Source organism: Camelus bactrianus, chromosome 10 (genome assembly GCF_048773025.1).
Source record: "Camelus bactrianus isolate YW-2024 breed Bactrian camel chromosome 10, ASM4877302v1, whole genome shotgun sequence".
Classification (NCBI taxonomy): Eukaryota; Metazoa; Chordata; class Mammalia; order Artiodactyla; family Camelidae; genus Camelus; species Camelus bactrianus.
In genome coordinates, this window is record NC_133548.1 from 35,021,612 (window position 1) to 35,041,815 (window position 20,204).

The following is a 20,204-nucleotide window of genomic DNA, read 5'->3' on the forward strand; positions in this document are numbered from 1 at the left end:
GCCTCTGTAACTCACTCCCCCTTTCACGGTCCTTCCAGGAGGGGCTCCAACGTCTCCCTGACCCTGGATATGTGCACGCCAGGCTGCAATGAGGAGGGCTTCGGCTATCTCATGTCCCCACGCGAGGAGTCGGCCCGTGAGTACCTGCTCAGCGCCTCCCGCGTCCTCCAGGCCGAGGAGCTTCATGAGAAGGCCCTGGACCCCTTCCTGCTGCAGGCAGAATTCTTTGTGAGTCTCCCTGAGCTGCTACCCCACAGGGAAGCAGCCCTTTCTGCTCACATCAACCCCCTACTAGCAAGGCAGTGGAGCAGGGGACCCCAAACTCAGCGTCTGAGGGAGGAACATGATTTCGTTCTCAGCTCTCCCACTGTCTTGGGCAAGCTGCTTCCCCTCTGGGCCTCAGTTTCTCATCTGGAAATGGGAATAAAAAAAATAGGGATGTGGCAAGGATTCAAGAGATGCAGAACATGTGCAAAGCGCCCATCGGGTGATTGGTGTTTGCAACACTCCCAAGTCTTTATCGTCCAGGACTGTGTTCTGAAAGCCATAGAAAGCCTCTTCTGACTCTCCCATTTGCCTACCCTCCCCCTGCCCGACATCACCAAACATTGTTAGTCTTCCTTTGAAGTCTCTCCAATTCTGCGGCTCCAGCATAAGGTGGTCCTGATCACCTCCCCTCTAGACTTCTGCCACAGCCTCCGGCTGCCTCCTGTTGGGCTTTGAGGGCCCCAATAAATGACACCCCTGTTTTACCTGCCTGAGCAATCAACCAGTTAAGAGCTAAGGCATGGAAGATCACAATAGCACCTGCGTTTCTTTTTGATTAAGGCTGGGTTTAATGTGAGGATTACCTACGTAGCAGTAGTGAGCTTTCAACCACCGGAATGAACAAACTTTCCACTCACCCGGGGGTGCTGACACATCACTGGCCCCACCCCATCCGGGTGCCCTCTAACTCTTTCTTGGTAGAGGGGCCAGGAGAGAAGGAGGAAGGAAGGGGCTGTGGCCCAAATGCCAAGTTCCTCCATCAAACACACTCATCACGTAACTTGCCCACCTCTGTGGGCAGGAATGGGCGGGAGACTGCAAGCACTGGGGGAGCGTCCCTCCAGGGAGAAGCCAGAGGGATGGGGAGCCCGTGTGCCCGCCTCACAGCCCCCCTTGCCCCAAGCCGCTCTGCTCCCTACCTGGACTAGACGGCTCACCCCTCTGGGAAGCCCTCCATCACCCTTGGACCCACCGCTCCAAATTTTCCAGAACACTGCTCAGCCTGCCTTACCTGAGTTGAGCTAGCCAGAGCCTCCTTTTTCAGCCGTGTGTCCTCATCCCTGCAGGGACCATTCACTGCAAACTGGGCCCGCCCACCCCCCATAATCCCCGACCCTGGAGGCCTCTAGGAAGCCTTCCTTGACCATCCAGTCTCAGCTACCTCTGTGAGTTCCCACGGCCACACCTCCCCTGGAGGAAGGGGCCTGCATCCTCTTAGCATCTCCTGTTCAGTACATCAATATCGATTTTGTCCAGAGAGAAAGAACGCGGCCCCCCACACCCACTCCATGGACGCTTCTGCACATGCTTTTTCTTCTTTTGATTCTCCCAACACCCTAGATGGAGCGTATTATGATCCTTGTTGTACATAGTGCATACTTAGTGTGTCCAAAAACAGTGAACACTGTAAAACCACATATAGTCAGGTGCTACAGCATGGGGACAGAGGGAGGGGAGGTGGAGAGAAGACAGGCGCGGGAGTCGTCCCAGAAGACCTAGGGGAGGGGCCAAAGTCTAGAAAGGATTTGGGGAGATGAAGAAGGGTGATACGAGTGCTCCCCACAAGTGGAATGCCGTGAGCTCAGACCTGGAGGCTAGACGGAGAAGGACAGTTTGGCCATGGGGAAAAGACCGGCACAACCGGAGGGAGGGTCTCTTGAGAGCAGCTGGCAGTAAAGAAAGGCCAGATTCAAGAAGACCTCCCATTCCAGACTGAGAAGTTCAGACTTGGAGCTTTTGACATGGAGAGTGACTGGGAGGTGCAAATACAACCCTGAGAGCCCAGGAGGAGGCTCCTTTCCTACTGGAGAATCAGGGAAGGCTTCTTGGAGGAAGTTGCATTTACAATGGACAGAACACAAGATGATGAGGACGGGGTGGATATCACCACCGAGTGAGCAACACAACCCAAGGTCCTGGGGTGGGGACGCCTAGGGTAGGAGCACGGATCAGTGCAGCTGCTCGGTGTGGCTACAGCACAGGGAGTGCAGAAGGAGGCAGTGACTGGCCAGGTCACTTTTTCTCCTGTTTTCCTTTGCTCATCAACCATTTACTGAATGTCTACCATGCGCCAGGCTGGCTCTCAGTAAACAGTGATAATAACATCTGTTATGCACTCAGCATACACCAGGACTATTCTAGATGCTTTGTATGTGCACTCACTCAGTAGTGAATGTTTGTTGAGTGCATGCACTCAAGCCAGCCCACAGCTTCTCACACCCCCGTGTCCTCCTCCTGCAGGAAATCCCCATGAACTTTGTGGATCCGAAGGAGTATGACATCCCTGGGCTGGTGCGGAAGAACCGCTACAAAACCATTCTTCCCAGTGAGTACTCGCCACCCCAGGGAATGGGGGTGGGCACACCCTTACCTGGATGCCCCTTCACCCTGAGGAAGGCCTTAACCCCAGGTCTGGGCCTCTGGAGTCATGAGGAGAAGGGATGGAGAGTGCGGGTGCCCAGTGAAGGGAAACACCCCCGTTAGAGGGCAGAGGACACTTCATTCCTTCACATAGCACTCTCCAGACCCTTGCCCCGGCCAGGCCTTGTACTGAGTTCTGTGGAAACCCAGAAAGAAGAAGTGGTGATGACAGCGGCTGCTGTCAGTGCATGGTGACTGAAAAGGGTTTTGCATCCTTTGTCCCTGCAGAGTGGGCAGATTTTAAAGAGAGGAAATTAAGGCTCAGGGAGGTTAAGTGACTCATTCTGTCACACAGCTAAGATGTTCAAAACTGAGTTTCAAACCCGGCCTCTGTGACCCCAGAGTTGGGCTCTTTTGTCTACCTTGAGATCAGTTTGGCCAGATTGTGAGTCCTCTAACAGGCAGAGCCACCCCACGGGGGAATGAACTGCCTGTCAAGATAGTAAGCTCCCCATCAATGAACATATTCAAGCAAGACTGCATGAGCAGTCCTCTGGAAGGTCTGATAGGGATTTTTCCCCTTTGGGTGTGGTTAGACCAGGTGACCTGATATTCCTCTTTCAGCCCAGAGGGTGTCATTTTCAGGTAACTTTCATCAAGCCCCTATCTGCCTGTCACCCCTGCCAAGTTCTGGCCCCAGGCCCCAGCGCTAACCTGCGAAGTGGTTTGTTGAAAGCAAATCCCCGCAAACCTACTCCACTCAGTTTATGGAGTAACGAGGCTTTGAAAAAGCAGTTTTGCCATCAGCATCTCCAACAACATGTAAGATGTCATGACTTATTTTTAACTTTAAAAATATCGACTTGTGGTTGCCATGGTTACACAGTGTCTAGGTAGTTCCAGTTAAACAAAGCACCATTTAAGGCCAGGATGCAATATTCAGGGCTGTTCACCTCTTCCCTCCTCTTGCCGCCTTCCACCCACCTAGTCCCACCTGGAGGGAAGGGCTCCAGTACCCCGCAACATAGAGCTTTGCTGTCCCCTCAGAATGGCCACTGGGGGAGTGTAGGAGCCAGGCCATCATTCCATCTGGTCCCCACTGGATTCCTGAAAGAAATCCAGCCTCCAACCATGCCCTGAGCCTTCAGGCTCCTGAGTCCAACAGACAGTCTTCTCTGTGGCCAGCAGCCATTGACACTGTGCCCTCAAGAGACCAGGTTGGGGTGGGTGGCAGAGCCCCCCTTAGATCCATGACACCCCGAGGTTTGCTTTCTCATTCATTCGGCACATGTTTCCTGAGCCTGTGACCAGGGCCAGGGAATTCAGACATGACTGAGACACAGACTCTGAGCACAGGGAGCTCACAGTCTAGTGGGGGAGACAGATCTGTGGACAGTCCCAGTACAGAGTGACCAGTCACCCAGCAGGCAGCTTTGAGGAGAAAATGACGGCGGGCAATTTCTGTTCATTTTGCCACTGAGTCCCAAGTGCCAAAATAGTGCCTAACACATGACAGACATTCTGCATCGAGACGGGTGAATGAATGAATGAAAAGATGAATGAATGAGTGAAAAAATGAATGAATGAATATCCCTCAAATGTAGCACCTCCCTCTCCATCCTCCCTGCCAAATGCCCTTTTGGGGATTGGCTTCCCGTGTTGCACAGTTCCAGGGGTGCCATTTACGTGGACTGCGTTGCCATGATGCCCCCTGGAGTTGTGCAGGGCAGGGCGGCCCTCTGACCCCTGATACTTCTTCCTTGGATCATTGCAGTAATCTCCTAACTGGCTTCCTGACTCCCACATTCTCTCCTCTTGTCCATCTTCTACCATTGTCACCAAAATGAAGCACCACAGAAAAGTAACTGAGTCATTCTCCTCTTTAAAAACTGTCACTGTTACCTTGCAGTCCTCAGGTTGATGTCCAGTCTTATAAGCATGGTTTACAAGACCCTTTGTCAGCTGGTTCCTCTCCAGCCTCATCTCTCCCCAACCCCCACCTTGCCCTGTACACTTGAGTCAGACAGAGCCATGCTTTCTACTCCTCCTCCTACTGGTCCTTCAGACCCAGACCAGGTGCCCCCTTCTTCCATCCAAGCCAAGTCCCGTCTGTTCCCTCTGCCCTAGTGCTCACAGGCCACCCACTGCTTGACCTGGGGACAGGACCAGGCCTTGCTGATCTGGGATCCCCTCTGTCAGGCACAGTGTTCAGCTCAGAGTCTGTGCTCAGTAGGGTCAATAGAACCATCGCCATCAAAGGCCCTGGCACCTGGCCAGGGGGGATGGTGCCTACCTCTGGCTCCTCATCTGGGCAGGCAGCACAAGAGAGGAGGTGGTCCCTGCAGCTTCTCTCTCCCGCTGGTCACACAGAGCCCCCCTCCTGTTTACCCTCGCTCTTCCTTACTCCTGACACTCCTCCACACCCCTCTCCACAAAGCTGCCCACCCCCTCCACCCCCATCCCCAGATCACCTGCCAAAACCTCGGGCACTGGGGCTGGGGCGTGAAAGGGCTGGAGAGGGGAGGCTTGTGCCTGTCGCCTCCCATTTCACCTGCCAGGTCTGGGATCCTTCTTTTGACCTGTTGACTTGGAGTAAGACTTGCAACGATGGCGATAATAACAGCAGTGACGGGCTGTGTAGCGTTCACTGTGGGTTGGACTGCGCTGCTGGTCCAAGGACTCACTGACATTCACTCTTGCACGTTTTCAAGATGAGTGAGTTTGTGATGGGAGGAGTGCTCCCAGTTGACCTAGAAGGCACAGGGGGACTAGTAAATGGCTGCACTGACACTGCCAGGACTTGAACCCAGCCTTGCTGGTCGATGGTGGAGGCTCCTGACTGCTCCCTCACACTGCCTTTGAGAGCCCCATATGGGGCACGCTGGGAGTACCTTTCGTCCAGCCCTCCCTACACAGGAGAGAACCCGAGGTCTAGAGAAGGCAGAGGACAGCGAGTGGGAGACAAAGCTAGAGCAGAGCCCTGGGCCCCAGCATCCGGCCCAGTCCAGCCTCCCGTCTCAGTCCCAGCCTCTGCAGGCTGACAGAGGACTCAGTCCCCGGAGGCTCTGGCTGGAACAAGACAGATCCTACTCCAGAGGGAAGAGCAGGACGTTAGGGGTCTCTGCTTCTTTGGGATTCGACATGTTAATAGACTGGGGACGGGGGAACCCTTTGTGCACCTGTCGGTCTGCTCTGATACCCTACAGTCTCATCTCCGATGTGGAAGCCTTTCTTTATTCTTTCATTGTAATGTGTTCTCTCAGCTTCCTGCCCAAATCTTAGTTATAAAGTGCTTCCTAGTTTACATAGCACTTCCATGTCTGTTTCCTCACTTATCTTCCCAATAGTTCTAGGAAGTAGGCATCTTTACCCCCATATTACAGATAGGAAAACTGAGGCTTAGAAAGGCCATGTGCTGTACAAGCTTACACATCACATTGAGGACAGTGTATTCTCAAATGCTTGCTGACCCTGCCGTCCAGGATGTATACGCTAGGGAACCTCTTATTGACTTAGCTTTCTCCTCTCTCGAACATGAGGCACAGCGAGGACAGGGCAGCTTAAGGGCACAGGCAAGGGAAGGCATTGATGCTACAGAGGTAGAGACTCAGGGCCCCTCTCTGTACCCTCCTCTTCATCCTGGGCCCTCATCTGCTTGAGTGGGCCACGGAGATGGGTCAGTGGTTTGCTCCTGGGTGAAGGAAGAAGGAATCTGAAGAGTCCCAGAAGAAATGTGGGTAGCCTGAAATGGGCCAAAGTGGGCCCTGCATCCGAGGAACTGCACATGTCAACTCCCAGCCTCGCCTGTCTCCCCCGCCCCAGACCCTCACAGCAGAGTGTGTCTGACCTCACCGGGCCCCGACGACCCTCTGAGTGCCTACATCAACGCTAACTACATCCGGGTATGTAGCCCCATCCTGGTGGCCTCTTCCTGAAAGGGAGGCCCCAGCCAACGGGATCCAGCCTCTAGACTGGTCCCTGAGCCGGTGCGGCTCCTGGCAGCCCCTGGGAAGAGTCTGAGTGTGGGGACTGGGCCCGGGGACACAGCATGTGACCCTCACGGCCTGGACTTGGCTGGCCACAGGGCTATGGTGGGGAAGAGAAGGCGTACATCGCCACTCAGGGACCCATCGTCAGCACGGTCGGCGACTTCTGGCGCATGGTGTGGCAGGAACACACGCCTATCATTGTCATGATCACCAACATCGAAGAGATGAACGAGGTAGGTGCCCCTATGTCCTACCAAGTGTTTGCTGCTTTGTGCCCAACGCTAAGCGTCTTGTTTCCATGTTAATCCTTACAGCAGTCTTGTGAGGTTGGTATGTTCACCTCACTGCCTGCCAAGGTGAAGAAATGTGAGTCTCAGTGAGGTTAAGTCAGCTGCTCAGGGCTACACAGATAGTCAGAGGCAGAGCCTGGCACTGGCTTCTCCACCTCCAGGGCCCATGATCTTAAACAAAATGTTCTGCTGCCACCCAGCCTGCCAGGCTGATGCTGGCTACTTCTGTACCCATCATGGCCCATTTAGTTGAACCCCCATAAAAGACCTTCAAAATGGGTATTACTTCCATTTTCCAGGTGGGGAAACTGAGACTCAAAAAAGAGAAGTAATGTACAGGTTATGAAGCTGAGATTTGAACAATCTAACTGCAAACCTACTGCCCCTTTATCTCTCTCCCCCCTGGCCCGGGAGGGGCATTGGGGAGAGTATGGTTGGGGCACTGGGTGTGTATCGCAGCCTGATCTGGGCCCCTGCAGAAGTGCACCGAGTATTGGCCAGAGGAACGGGTGGTGTATGACGGCGTCGAGATCACTGTGCGGAAAGTTATCCACACTGAGGATTACCGGCTCCGACTCATCGCCCTCAGGGTGAGGCCTGGGGCTGGGCTGGGCTGGGCTGGGAAGAAGGGGGACTCCACAGCTTAAAGGGTCCAATAGCTGAAATCAAGGCATGGGTAACTCCCAGGATTTGCTGATAAGCGGGGATGCGGGAGGGAGGGGTGAATGGACTTGGGGACCAGAGGCGGAACCAAACCCTCTGTTGCATTTCATGTTGTTGGGGGCTCTCTCTGTCTACACTGCCATTCATAATACCTCCCAGCTCTGCTTCAAATGCACCCAAGTCCAGGACTGTCTAGATTAGGGGGCTTCAGCAGCCTCCTGAACTGTCTGTATAACGGAGCTTTGAGATCCTGCCTAGAAACATCCCTTCACCTGGGATGCTGGGCTTTGTCCTGTAGTACCGAATCTTTCCACCAGAGGGCAGGCACTCCCTGCTGCATTTGGGTTGCACAGGGAGATAGATAGTGGTTACAGAAAAAGAAAAAAAAAAGAAAGAAAAAGAAGGCATACAAAATATGAGCAATATAAAACAGCCCAGAAGAGTAGGGGGAGGTATCCTCCCACCCTGAAGATTTTTCTCCCAGGCTTAGAATAAAGGAGATTGTTCCTTTGGAGTCAGGAGAATTAGTAGGTTCTGTTTTTGAGAAATGTGATGACCCATGTTTGAGGAAAGTGGAGCCACTATAGTAACTCCAAAGGCTGGAAGAGGTGAGCTGGGCACCAGGAAGCTGACATCCTATCCAGAAACAGCCTAGGAGGTCCACTGTTGCTGGCAGCCACAGGGTCTGGATAGGATATCAAGGGCCTGAGACTTGTTCCTCTGAACCGCCCTCTCCCACTGCAAAAGGTGCCGGATGGGGTGTCAGGGAGAACTCAGCCCCTGCAGGGCAGTGTCCACCTAAGTAGCTCCAAGATACAGGCTTGCTGGAGGGCAGAAAGGGTGAGGAGGTGCCGGGCAGAGTCATGGTAGCTGTCACGGCCAGGTAACCCAGGGGCCCAAGGAACCAGCTTCCTATTTCCCCCAAAAGAGAAGCTGGGGTGAGGTGGGGGCTGCCTCATCTTCTCAATGCAGTGGGACTGGTTAGGGAAGAACCGGGACAGCTTAGGGTTTGGGGGTATTTACTTCTGTCCATAAACCTTTACAAGTAGCCTGTCCTGAGCCTGGTTCTGAGTTGGGTACTGGGAACACAGAGCTGTCGAAAGCCTGGACTCTCTCCTCAAGGAGGACCTATAAAAATGATAAGTACTGAGCTAGAAGTAGGTAAGAACACAGAAGAAGGATACTCTGCCAAATAGGGTGCTCAGGGAGGGCTTCCTGGAAGGAATAGTACTGAATGGGGTTCTGAAGGATGAGTAGGAGTTCACCAGGGGGCAAACAAGTCGGGGAAGCATTCCAGGCAGAGAGAAAGTAAAAGTAAGGGCATGAAAGATAGACTAGCTCTGTGCGTGTGTATGTGGAAGGGGCGGGGGAAGCAGAAGTTTGGAGTGCGGGAACATCCAGTACAAGTTCGCAGGAGGTGGGCCTGGAGGGGTACACCCTGTACTGTGTGTCTTATTTGCCAGGCTGAAGACTAGGGAGGGTAGGGTTTTTTCTGAGAGCAATGAGAGCCGTCAAAGTATTCTGCGCAGGAGAGCAGCATGTGCTGTAGACAGACCGTTTTGACCCGTGTGGAGATGGGGCAGTCAGGGAGGAGGAAGGAGGGTCTCACACAGTCCAGAGGTGATAAAGGCCAAAGTGGAGGTGGTGGTGGTGGAGAAGGGATCATGGAGGGGGTGAGGGTGGGTAGGAAAGTGTACTGAGATGAGAGGAAGTCCCAGGGCTCTGGGCTATGTGACCGGGGGTGACTGGGCTGTTTGTTAAGGGGTCACCAAGAGACAGCAGTGAATTGGAGAAGGGACTTCTCGCCTCTCTTGGATGGTCCTGGAGTTGCTGGGACAGAACTGGTGTGAAGACCAGTGCTGATGCTGCTGACCAGCCCCCACTGCCAAACTGGCTCTGGGCCTCTGTCTGGTGCTGCTGGGCGACATGGTGTAGGTGGCAGAGGCCTGGGGTCCAACTCCCTGTGTCCTCCCTCCTGTGTGGTTCCTCCTCCCACCTCCATCTCTGGGCTGGTTTGTGGGCTCCAAGCGTTCACATGTATCTGGGTTGGGCCTCTGTCTCCTGGACAGAGTGGGACGGAAGAGCGAGGCCTGAAGCATTACTGGTTCACGTCCTGGCCTGACCAGAAGACCCCAGACAGGGCCCCCCCACTCCTGCACCTGGTGCGGGAGGTGGAGGAGGCAGCCCAGCAGGAGGGGCCCCGCTGCGCCCCCATCGTTGTGCACTGCAGGTGGGTCCTCCCAGACACCCACTAGGGCCGGGCAGCCTCCCCCCGCTCCTGGGCTGTCCTGCCCTTCACCCACCCGTGCCCTCGGCCCTCAGTGCAGGGATTGGGAGGACTGGCTGCTTCATTGCCACCAGCATCTGCTGCCAGCAGCTGCGGCACGAGGGCGTGGTGGACATCCTGAAGACCACGTGCCAGCTCCGTCAGGACAGGTCAGCCAGTGGGCAGGGGTGGGGCACGTGGGGCAGCAGAGAGAGACGCTGTGTGCGTGGGGTGAGGGGCAGGACACACCGCGTGGGCCTGACTGGCGGACGGGAAGTAGGGAGGACAGATGGGTAGAGGAGCTCCATCCAGTTGGTGGCTGGATGAAGAGGGGAGAGAAACAGCTGATGGATGATGAAAGAGCAGGGGCTGAGACTTGTGGGATATGTCACCTGTGTCCCCGCTGTCTATGCCAGAGCTGGGAGGGACAGGAAGGGGCAGAGGGGCGTGGCTGGCCAGGCTTGGTCTCTAAGCTGCACAAAGGCTCCGCCCCCGGTGTGCCTCACAGATGACTGGCACTCTGTGGGTTTGGGGCGCCTCCGCAGCCATCCGCCTACGACCCTATCTCCACTGTGCGTCTCTGCCGCGCAGGGGCGGCATGATCCAGACGTGTGAGCAGTACCAGTTTGTGCACCACGTCATGAGCCTCTACGAGAAGCAGCTGTCCTGCCAGTCCCCAGAGTGACCAAACCCTCCTCCCCTGAGGTCCTCTGGGTACCACCCAGCCTGAGTCTGGGCCCTTATCCCGGCCACACCCACGGCCCCGCCTCGGCCCGGCCTGCTCCCTGTCCCTGCCTTTCCTGCTTCCTTCTCTTCAGTCTGCTCCCCCTCCTCCCCCTCCTCAGCCTTGGCCTGGCCCCTGCCCCCCAACATAGCTCTTCCTACTGTACATATTGGGGAGTGGGGCAGGATGGGGGAGGGATGTGCCAGGCCAGGCCTGGGGCCCCAGGGCCTGACCCACACTCTGCAACCTGGGGCCTCAGTTTTTAACAACGGTTCCATTGCTACTTGATCCACAACGTTTCTGTGCCGCACTCCATGTGTCCTGCTGCAGCGTGTTCCGTCTGTCCATCCATCTCTGCTATCTGTACCGGACACTGTGTCTCCTCGGCCCAGGAGAGGGGTAATGAGCTCTACCCCCTAAGTAGCCCAGGCAGAGGTGCCTGCCTTGGGCCCCCACCCTCACTCCTCCCAACAGGCAAATTGCACTTTGCCCCTAGTTATTGGGACCAGGATGGGCAGGGGCCCCTGAGGACCTGGAGGTCAGGCGTGGGGGGTTCCTGAGGGGTTTGCAAAGAGATCTCACTGGGGAGAGGTCTGTGGGTCGGGGTGGAGGGGAGGAGGACCACGGCCAAGGTAGCCTTTGAGTATCAGATGCCCTCAGGAGGCAGTGACCAGCCTGTGAGGCAGCCAGGAAGGAAGGGGATGGATGGGGGCAGTGAACCCAGAGGACCTGGAGCCTGGTGGGAGAGAGGGAGCTCCGAGGGTAGAGTGGGGACTCGGCCCCAGGTCTGTGTGAAACATTTTCCTGTGTCGCCATGGGAAATCCCTCCCAGAAGTCACCCCGTGTAGCTCTGTGTGTGTTCCGGGTCCATGCGTGTACTGAGAGCCCGTCAGCAGGGCGTGCATGACTCTTTGGCAACATGTGTTATCTTGGAGCCACGTGTTTTTATTGCTGACTTTAAATATTTATTCCACGGCAGACAGAGACATTTGGTGTCTTTTTATAATTTGCTCGTGGTCATTGAATAGAGCAATAAATGGAGCATTTTGAGCAAAACTAGCCTCCTGGGTCCATGTGATTGCCTCCCCCTCCACTCCTTTCCTCACTGTACCCTCCTCCTGGTGCCCCTCCTCCTAGAACAGGTTCACACATGAGTGCCGCACCCCCCACCCCAGATCCCTGGCGCCCCCTTGTGGAGATTAGGAGTATGAAGTGAATCCAGATTTTGAACAGCCAAAGTCCATTGGATGGGATTCTCACACACTCTCACCCTCCCACCCAGCCAGGAGTCAGGGGCCATGGGAAGCTTCAAGGACAGGTGTTGGTGGCTTCTAGAGAAGGAAAAGTGACTGGCAGGCCATCTCTCTGACATATGGGCCAAAGAGGCCAAGGCTGGGGCAAGGAGACATTCAGATCACACCCAGGCCCCTCCCTGTTGGCCAGCGCAGTTATCCTCTGTTAGCCTTGTGGGTCCCAACAGCTGCTGCAGCCCAGCAATTTCCCTTGTTAAGTCCTGGGCTGAAAGTAGCCCCACCCAAGGAGCCCGGGAATCTGCCCCTAGGCAAAGATCCTGAGCCTCCCAGACACTCCTGCTCTATTCTTACCCCAGCCCCCAGGGATGCAGCAAAAGTAGCTCTCCTGCCTTTGCTGACAGGTGTGGGTCACTCCTGGGCAGGGATACTCACCAACCAGCAAGTCCTTACAAGGTAGCAGAGCCTTGAGTGGGCTGTTCGAGGGTCTGGGCATGAAGATATACTACAGACAATGAGGAAAGAACAGGGAGTGGCTTGGGTAGCTGGGATAGAGGTCCAGAGAAGGGGTCCTGCTCTCCACCCACCCTCCAACAGGAGGATGGGCCCTTCTACCCTTCTGCCCACATTAGGGTGTTGGGCTGTAGGAGGGGGAGGAGAGCTAACATGTCCCTGTCCTCTCCCAGGGTGGCCCATGAGGCCACTCAGGCTGTGCAGGTACCACATGTAGAGCATGACATGAATGGTGCCCCCTGGATTTGTGCAAAATGACAGACCCACCAGACTCTTCCCGGCTCACCTGCTCCCAGTCCTTGGAAAACACAGATCCGTTGCTTTGCTCCCCAAGCCCTGTTGGACAGACACACACACACTCTACCCTGAGCCCTTCAGCTCAGAGAGGTCCCACCTGGCAGCACAAAGAGCCAAAACCTCTGCACAACAGAACAGGAAAAATACCCCAGGACCACCACCCTCAGCCTCCCACCTGCCCGGTCCACCCTGTTTCTTCCAGCCCCTGCCCCAGCCTCAGCCCCCCATCCCTCAAAGCCATGTGCCGACCAGCCAGGGCAGCTGCAGACCCTGAGTAAGGGATCGCCCCCAGGAACCATTTAAGGAGCCAGTGACTCTTGGTGGCTCCACTGCTGGGGCAAAGGAGGAAGGAGACTGGCCAGTCTACAGCCCAGGCACCAGCTACACCTCCAGAGTGGTGGACACAGCGTTCGGGGGTTAAGAGAGACTGGTCATGCAGAGGTAAGGCTTCTCTCTTCCCTCAAGAAAGGGGCATAGCCTGCTACCTTCTGAGCCCAGAGAGGGACAGCAGGAGCTGGGACAGGGGACTGGTCTCAGAACTCAAGAGGGAAAAGTAGACCAGGCAGACGTATATTGTAGAGGAGGGAGTAAAGCTTAGCCCCAACTTCCTGGCTGGGAAGAAGGCTTTGAGGTACCCTGGAAGGTAGTGAACTTGGAGTCAAGAAGTTAGAACTCTAGTCTGAGTGACCTTGGACAGGTTATTTCTCTCAGTCATCACTTTCTCTTAAAATAGAGGTTTAAAAACTTGCCACTTTGGTTAAATAAAAGGTGGCATGTACATCCATGCATCAGAATACTGTGTAGCTGTTAACAAGAATGAGAAAATTTTATGAACTGAGACAGAAAGATCTCCAAGATGTGTCAAGTGAAAGGGGGGTGCCTTCTGTGTAAACAAGGGGAAAAAGACAAAAACATACTCATATTTGCATGAAGGAGCTCCAGAAGGAGCCTAAAGACCACAAATGGTTACCTGCTGGGGAGGGTTGGGTGATGGAGGGCCTAGGAGTGGGAGGGAGCCTCTTCACAGAGATGTTAATTACTGTTTTTTTTTTTAATTTTGTGATTGAATTACTGATTCAAAAAAAAAAGTATAAGAAATCAAAACTGAGCCTGTCTTTACCATGTCACAAACAAAAGCAGAGCTGTAGAAATGTGCTGTCATATATCTTAGCATTCCCCCGATGCCAGGGGTCCCTAGGGCCCTGCAAGAAGATCTGGAGTTTCCCTTCAAGGCTCGCTCCAGTTTGACTTAGTCAGGAAGTTCCTTTTCAGGTTTGACTTCATTCCCTCCTGATGGAACATCCAGCACCACCCTACTAATTCCATGTAGCTATCAATAGGGATCCTCAATTCCCTCTGGGCCTTCCTGGGTTCAGGGGTAAGTCTAAACCCTACTCCTCCCCCTCCAAGGACTTGGAATGGTTTGGGGTTAATAAATGGGGGACAGGCCCATTGGACTTCTAGCCAACCAAGAAAAGGGAGGCACCAAGGGAAGAGAAGAGAGGCCGGAGAGAATAGGCTTGCTGCCCGACCTCTCTTCACCTCTCCTGTGCACAGCCATCTTCACTTGTGTCCACCTGTCCTGTCCCTCCTCCACCCCAACACACACACACACATGTAAGAGCATTTCTGAGTCTCCCCCCTGCTCCCTTCCTTGTTCTTCATGGACTCATCCTCTCCCTGGTCCTCCCAGGTGAGTGCCCATGCCTGCTGTCACCATGACGACCATTCACCACAAGCAGATGCTGCGGAACACATGTCCATGGAGTTCTCCAGCTCCACCACCCAAGTGCAGACCTTCTCCCAGACAATCAAGATCATGAGAGGCAAGTAGAGTGGAGGAGGGGTCAGGAATCAGGTAAAGGCAGCCTGTCTTCCTCCACTCTTTATACCTATTGAGCCCCTCAGGAGCCCAGGATACCACCAGCAACCCTTCCCAACCTGTGCTTCTAATCTGTGCTTCAGTAAAGCTTAGCCAGCTGGATGCTCATTCACTGATCTGATCTCCAGGGAAACAGCTTAGGAAAAATCGATTGCATGGTGTGTGTGAGTGATTAATGACCTCTTAATTGCTTGGGGAGATCAGAGCCATAGGCAAATGCCCAAATCTCCAATGGTAGAATTTCAGGCATGGAGGAAGTTGGGAGATAGCAACCTTATCTACTTCTGTATCTACCTCTGAGTAATAATGCTGGCCCTGCTCCACTTAAGAAAAAGGAGACTTGGAGCTGCCAGTGGAGAGAAGATGAACACATGAACAAGTGACTTGAGCCTCCAGGCTCTCAGCCTTTGGGGACCAGACTTAGGGGAGGGCAGATCCAAGGGAAAGCTGAGAAATGGTCTCAGAGCAGAACAGATTGTTTTGATCATGTCTCTAGAGGAAAGAGATTAAAAGATGGCCAGGGACCAGGACATTGAATACCCATCCTCCTGGTCATTGCCCTTCGTTCAGAATCCTCTGTGACAGAGGTCAAGGCCAGATAAACACTCTATGCCAATTCCTCCTGGTCAGTGAGGCAGAGGAAGTGGAACACTTGGGACTTAAGACCAGAAGTTGCAAACTCAAGTGATTATAGCAATAATTCGCAGCCCTGACTGTGGCCCAGAGACATCTTAGTGTAGGGATCGGGGGAGAGAGGAGTGAAAAAAAAAAGTGGTACAGGAGTCTCACCTCAGACGGTTAAATCAGGTGGGTGTGTTTTTAAAAAGCTCTCCAGGGATCCTAATGTCTAGCTGGATTTGAAAATCACTGGCCAACAGTGCCCAGGCAGGGAACATAAATGCAGGAAAAAGGCTAAGGTGCACTGGAGAGGATATAGCCCATTTAAAGGGGCAGCTACTATTCACCTCCCACTGATTGTTGCCATGTGGGAGTAGGAGTCCAGTGTTAAGAATCCCAAAGTCTGAATTTTTATGTGAAATCTCTCGATTTTTAGATGTCAGGCTACATTTTGTTTAAACATTGTAAAGGTCAGATGAAAAATCATCTGGAAATCGGCTGCAGTCTGCACACTGCATATTTGAAACTTATGATCTCTATTTAATGCTACCTGGGGCTAGATCTTCTAGGAAAGACACCCAAGAAACCAATAAAAATCCCAGAAAAGTTTCCTTCTGAAAAAAGAGAAAAGTAGAACTCAAGGCCTGGACCCAATAAAGGTGATTGGCCATTGAGGGGTGGTGGGAAGTTGGCTCCCCTAGTGATTGAAGCTTGCCATAACACACTGACCCACCGACTCTAATGTCCCTTCTTGGCCGAAGCCGGTCCTGCCCGGGCTGACTTAAATGCTCCACCATCCCCTCAAGAAAAGGTCAGCCCACCAATCCTGGGTTAAGCTCCGCCTGGCCCATTCTGACCTTCGCCTGCCGCCACTGAGGAAGTCGTGACGAGGAGGTCCTCGAGCTCTTCAGAGTTCTTCAGCTTGGTGACCCGGAGTTCCAACATCCTTGCGGGTGAAAGCATCCCGGATTTCGTGGAGAAGCCTCACCTGGTCACTGCGCCCGATGGTGCGTCGCTCCCCATGTCTCCCCAAGCCCCTGGGTGCTTCCTTTTCTTCCTCAATGCCCCAGCCGCTGCCACACCCCACCACCACCACCATCATTGTCCCCCCAGCACACAATCACTGGCGGATCCCGACCAAAGGTTCCTCCCCTGCCCGGGGATGGGAGCAGGCAAAAGATGCAGCTTAGAGACTAAGAGGCAAAAATGGATCCTGTGCCCTCTGCAAGAGATAAAGCCGTGTTCCAAGCCCAGGTGCAGGGGGACCCCAAACCCAACATCCCCATCAAGGAGTCCGCCAAGATATTCTACGACAGCGTTAACAAGGAATACGTACTGAAGGTATGAGATCCAGTGACGGATAAGGCCGGACACCAGGACCCCTGGGATGGGCCGCCGGTCCTCTCACAGATCAGAGAGCCACAACGGAGACTCAAGAACTGGGAGATGGGTAAAGGGTCTATCGTAACCCTAGAGAAGGGGCAGGAAAGAGGCTGTCAGGAGCCAGGACGTTGCCAGATTGAGCAGCGGACCAAAGTTAGGGGCGGGGCAAGGCGGAGCTAGGGCAGGGCCAGAACAAGGAGGCAGGGCCAAATGGAAGGGAAAGAAGTTCCAGAAGGTGAATGAGCCCAAAAGGAACTCGAGACTAAAGATATGGGCGTGGCTGGAAGGGGGTGAGACCGAGGTGGGAGGGGCCAGGCTAAATGGAGGCGGGACCCGGACGGAGGAAGGGGCTAGTTAGAGTAGGGGTGAGGGGAAGGGTTCCTGGACTCTTCAGGGAAGTCTTCCAGAAGAGCAACGCCAAGGACCAATCATCCTAAGGTCTAACCATCTTCTGCAGCCTCTGGCTCCAAACCCTTTGAGGAAAGGGAAGGATGGGTCACTGGGAGACCTAGGCCCATAATTACTCCTGTTCCAATTGGTCCTGCCCCAACTTTGCGTTATGAAAGACAAGGAGCCTCCCCTCTCCCCCACAGATGGAAGTTACTTCCTTCTTCTCCCAAAGACCCATTGTTAGACCCTCAGCACCACCACCACCACCCGCCCCGGTCACCTCCTTCCCCAGCATACACGGCTGCCCCAGAGTCCCCCTACTGGGGTCACCCCTTATACAAGCTCATTCATTCAGTGAGCACTTTCAGAGAGTCCACTGGTAAGGAAGTGCCCTTCTACAGGCACCAAGACAGCCTTCTTCATCACCGTTTCCTCAGGGGCTCAGCCCAATGCCTGGTACAGAGGAGTAAATAGTGTTAAATAAAGGAGTACTCAGCCCAGTGCCAGAAACTGCAGATAGAGTTACAACTGAGAGGAAGTCCCTGTCTTCCAGGACCTCACAGCCAATGGGGAGAATGCAATGCAGAACCAGCCTTCAGACATACACTCACTGCTACCTGGCACACATACACATCCAACACTCACTCCTCTCCCATCTCACAGAGAGTCTCCCTGTGGTTCCCTCCCCACCTCCCCTACTAATGGCCTGACTCTGATCCAGCTGGAGCCACTGACCTCAGATGATTCTGACAACTACAAGCATTGAGGCAGAAGGGTTATCGTGAGGATCCTGGGGAGAGAAGTAGAGGTCTGGAGGCCTAAGGGAGGAGATTCCTTCATAGTAGTCTGAGGGGTGGGACTAACGTAGAGGTGGAAAGGTGCCCTTGTGGGGCGGGGATGACGGTGGAAAGGTGCCCTTGTGGGGCAGGGATGACGGAGTTGAGAGGGCTGGAGGGAGGTATGAGTTGAGACTCAGAGGTATGGGGGCGGCTGACGTAGGTGAGGATCATCAAGGAGCAGGGATGACATCCAGAAACCCAGGAGGGAGGGGAGTAAGGGTAGGGATAGCGTTGGGGAAACCTGAAATGAGGAACTAAATTGGAGAGCGCAGAGCTTGGAGGCTAGGATTACGTTGGGGAGACCCTGGATGGGAGTTAAAAGCTGGGTAACAGCTCGGATCCGGGAAGCTGGCGGCCGGAAAGAAGTCTCAGACTCTCGGGTCTAGAAAAGCACAAAAACCTGCGGACCTGGTTTAGGTCGTGGAACCCAGCAGTGGCATGGGGTTTGGGAGGGTAGCCGAAGGGGAACCTTAGGAACTAGTATAAAATTGGGGCCGAAGGGTTGACTTTGCGTAGGAACCTAACCCAGGTTAAGGGGAGACGGGTCCGTGAGCTGGGTCTCCCAGGCGCCTTTCCAGCTCCAAGCCGGCGCGCGGCAGGTGGGGGCCTTGGGGTGCGCTCACCGCCTGCTGCGTCCCGCCCGCGCAGTCTGGGACCTGAGCGCCAAGCTGTAGCCGTACCAGCAGGAGGACTGGCGCCGCGCGCCACGCTTCCTGACCCCGCTCAAGCCGCACACGGTGTTCCGCGGCCACGACTGCACCGTACCTGCGCCTTCGTTTGCAAGTCTTGGAAGACCTACACTTGCATTTGAAAGAGATACTGGTGATCAGGTCTAAACCAGATTTACCAATCACAATCTCCCTGACAAGGCTCCAGAATGAATCTTTATGTTTACAAAATTTGCAAGTGATTCTGATGTACAACCAAGATTGAAAACTACTGGCCTAGTAAAAGGGTAGATGGGAGGCACCAATGAGGGGAAGACTAAAGGGAACCTAGTGGAGGCCTTCCTCTGCACACAGTGTGCCATGTTTCTGCTCCTGTGTGCACATGTAGGGCAAATACTTTATTTCTTCCTACACACAGTACTATTTTCAGGAGAGTTCAGCTAGTAGCATGATCTCTCTAAATGAAAAGATGACCTGCCTTGCTCCCCTTTGCTTAAACTCCCTCCTAGCTTTCCCTTGATCCTTTAGATAAAATCACAATCAACAGGCTCCCCTACCATCTATGTCTCAGCCTCATCATCTGCCACTCTGAAGTGTCCATAGCTCTCTCAGATGTCCATGGTCTCTATGGTTACAGACCTTTTTTGTCGTTACAGATGGTGTTCTCTGGGGAAAGGACCATGTCCTGTTGCTGTCTCTCAAGTACTCAGCTAAATGTCTGGCACTGAGATGATGCCTCCAAAGTGGCTGCTGAACTGTGTAACAGAACTAGGCCAGAGAATGCACTGTGGGAGACATCCACCTTTCATTCCACAGCTAGAGAGCCCCTGACAACTTAATTCTGGTTGGAAGCACATGGGCCCAGGGCCCTGGCTCCAACACTGACCAGCCATGTGAGAGCCACTCTGAGCCTGTTTTCTCATCTACTTCTTAAGGCTGGTATGAGGATTAAATGACATAGTACATAAAAGTGCCTGGCACAATGCCTGGCAAATATTGTGTTGCATAATTGATAACTCTTGGCCTCATACACTCAGCTGACCCTGGGAGACTGGGGCTGGGGAGGAATGAAGATCCTAGGCAGGGTCCAGCCCTTGGTTCCTTCATAGTGACTGCAGCAGGTCCAGCGATATGGAGTCTCCCTTACCATCATTGACACCAACAAATGCTTTGCTCTTTCAGACAAAGTTGACAAGTCAATTCTAGCATCTGTCACTGAGAGTCTGCAGAAGAAATCAAAGTACCTTATGTGAGCTCCAGCCCAGCCCAGGCATCAGGAAGATGTGGAGCTTCTTGGCCTATCTTCTGTGTGGTCCGACAGAGGGAGGCCCAGTTTGCTCTGTGGTGCTTGTCAATGTAAACATTCAGTGAAAGGACAGGACAATAAACTGAGCACACCCTTGCCTGTGCCTGACCATGGTGTACAGCAAAGACCGAGGAGATGGACTTGGCTGTGTGATGGGGATACACAGAACCTGAATCCCCGAGAGCTTGGTCCAAACCCACCCACATGAGGAGTGACTAGTCCCCTTTTGACTGGGCCTTGACTTGCCTTTGCCTCCTCTGAGGCCACACTGCACCCTCCCTTCCCTCAGGGCATAGGGGAGCAAGTATTGCTGGCTTCATCTTTCTCCCCATCCTGCTTCTGCCCCTTCCCATTTCTTCACACCAGGTTAAGTATGTCTTCAGAGTTCTGGGGTTTGAAGGGATCAAGACCTTGCCTCTGCAGTGTCCAGGGTTCCATTTGAGAATCAGAGCATCTGAAAGCTAGAAGAGATTGGTCATCCAGCTCACTAGATTTCAA

The 20,204-nt window shown here is 53.9% G+C and overlaps 1 protein-coding gene across 5 annotated transcripts in view; it reads left to right on the top strand.

Annotated features, from left to right (window-relative positions):
* The window catches only part of PTPN5 (protein tyrosine phosphatase non-receptor type 5), a 58,841-nt gene extending 44,374 nt beyond the window's left edge, over positions 1-14,467 (top strand). For 3 of the 5 annotated variants that reach the window (XM_074372255.1, XM_074372256.1, XM_074372259.1), the window contains exons 7-14: positions 39-228; positions 2,509-2,593; positions 6,451-6,530; positions 6,713-6,850; positions 7,387-7,497; positions 9,640-9,800; positions 9,893-10,006; positions 10,428-11,895. In XM_074372255.1, coding sequence (XP_074228356.1) covers positions 39-228; positions 2,509-2,593; positions 6,451-6,530; positions 6,713-6,850; positions 7,387-7,497; positions 9,640-9,800; positions 9,893-10,006; positions 10,428-10,521 — 973 coding nt within the window. In that variant the 3' untranslated portion in view covers positions 10,522-11,895. Of the gene's footprint in view, positions 1-38; positions 229-2,508; positions 2,594-6,450; positions 6,531-6,712; positions 6,851-7,386; positions 7,498-9,639; positions 9,801-9,892; positions 10,007-10,381; positions 11,896-12,822; positions 13,062-14,313 lie in introns of those variants that run through there. The other 2 variants (XR_012509662.1, XM_074372257.1) reach the window with 2 other exon arrangements.
* Positions 14,468-20,204: the final 5,737 nt, after the last annotated feature.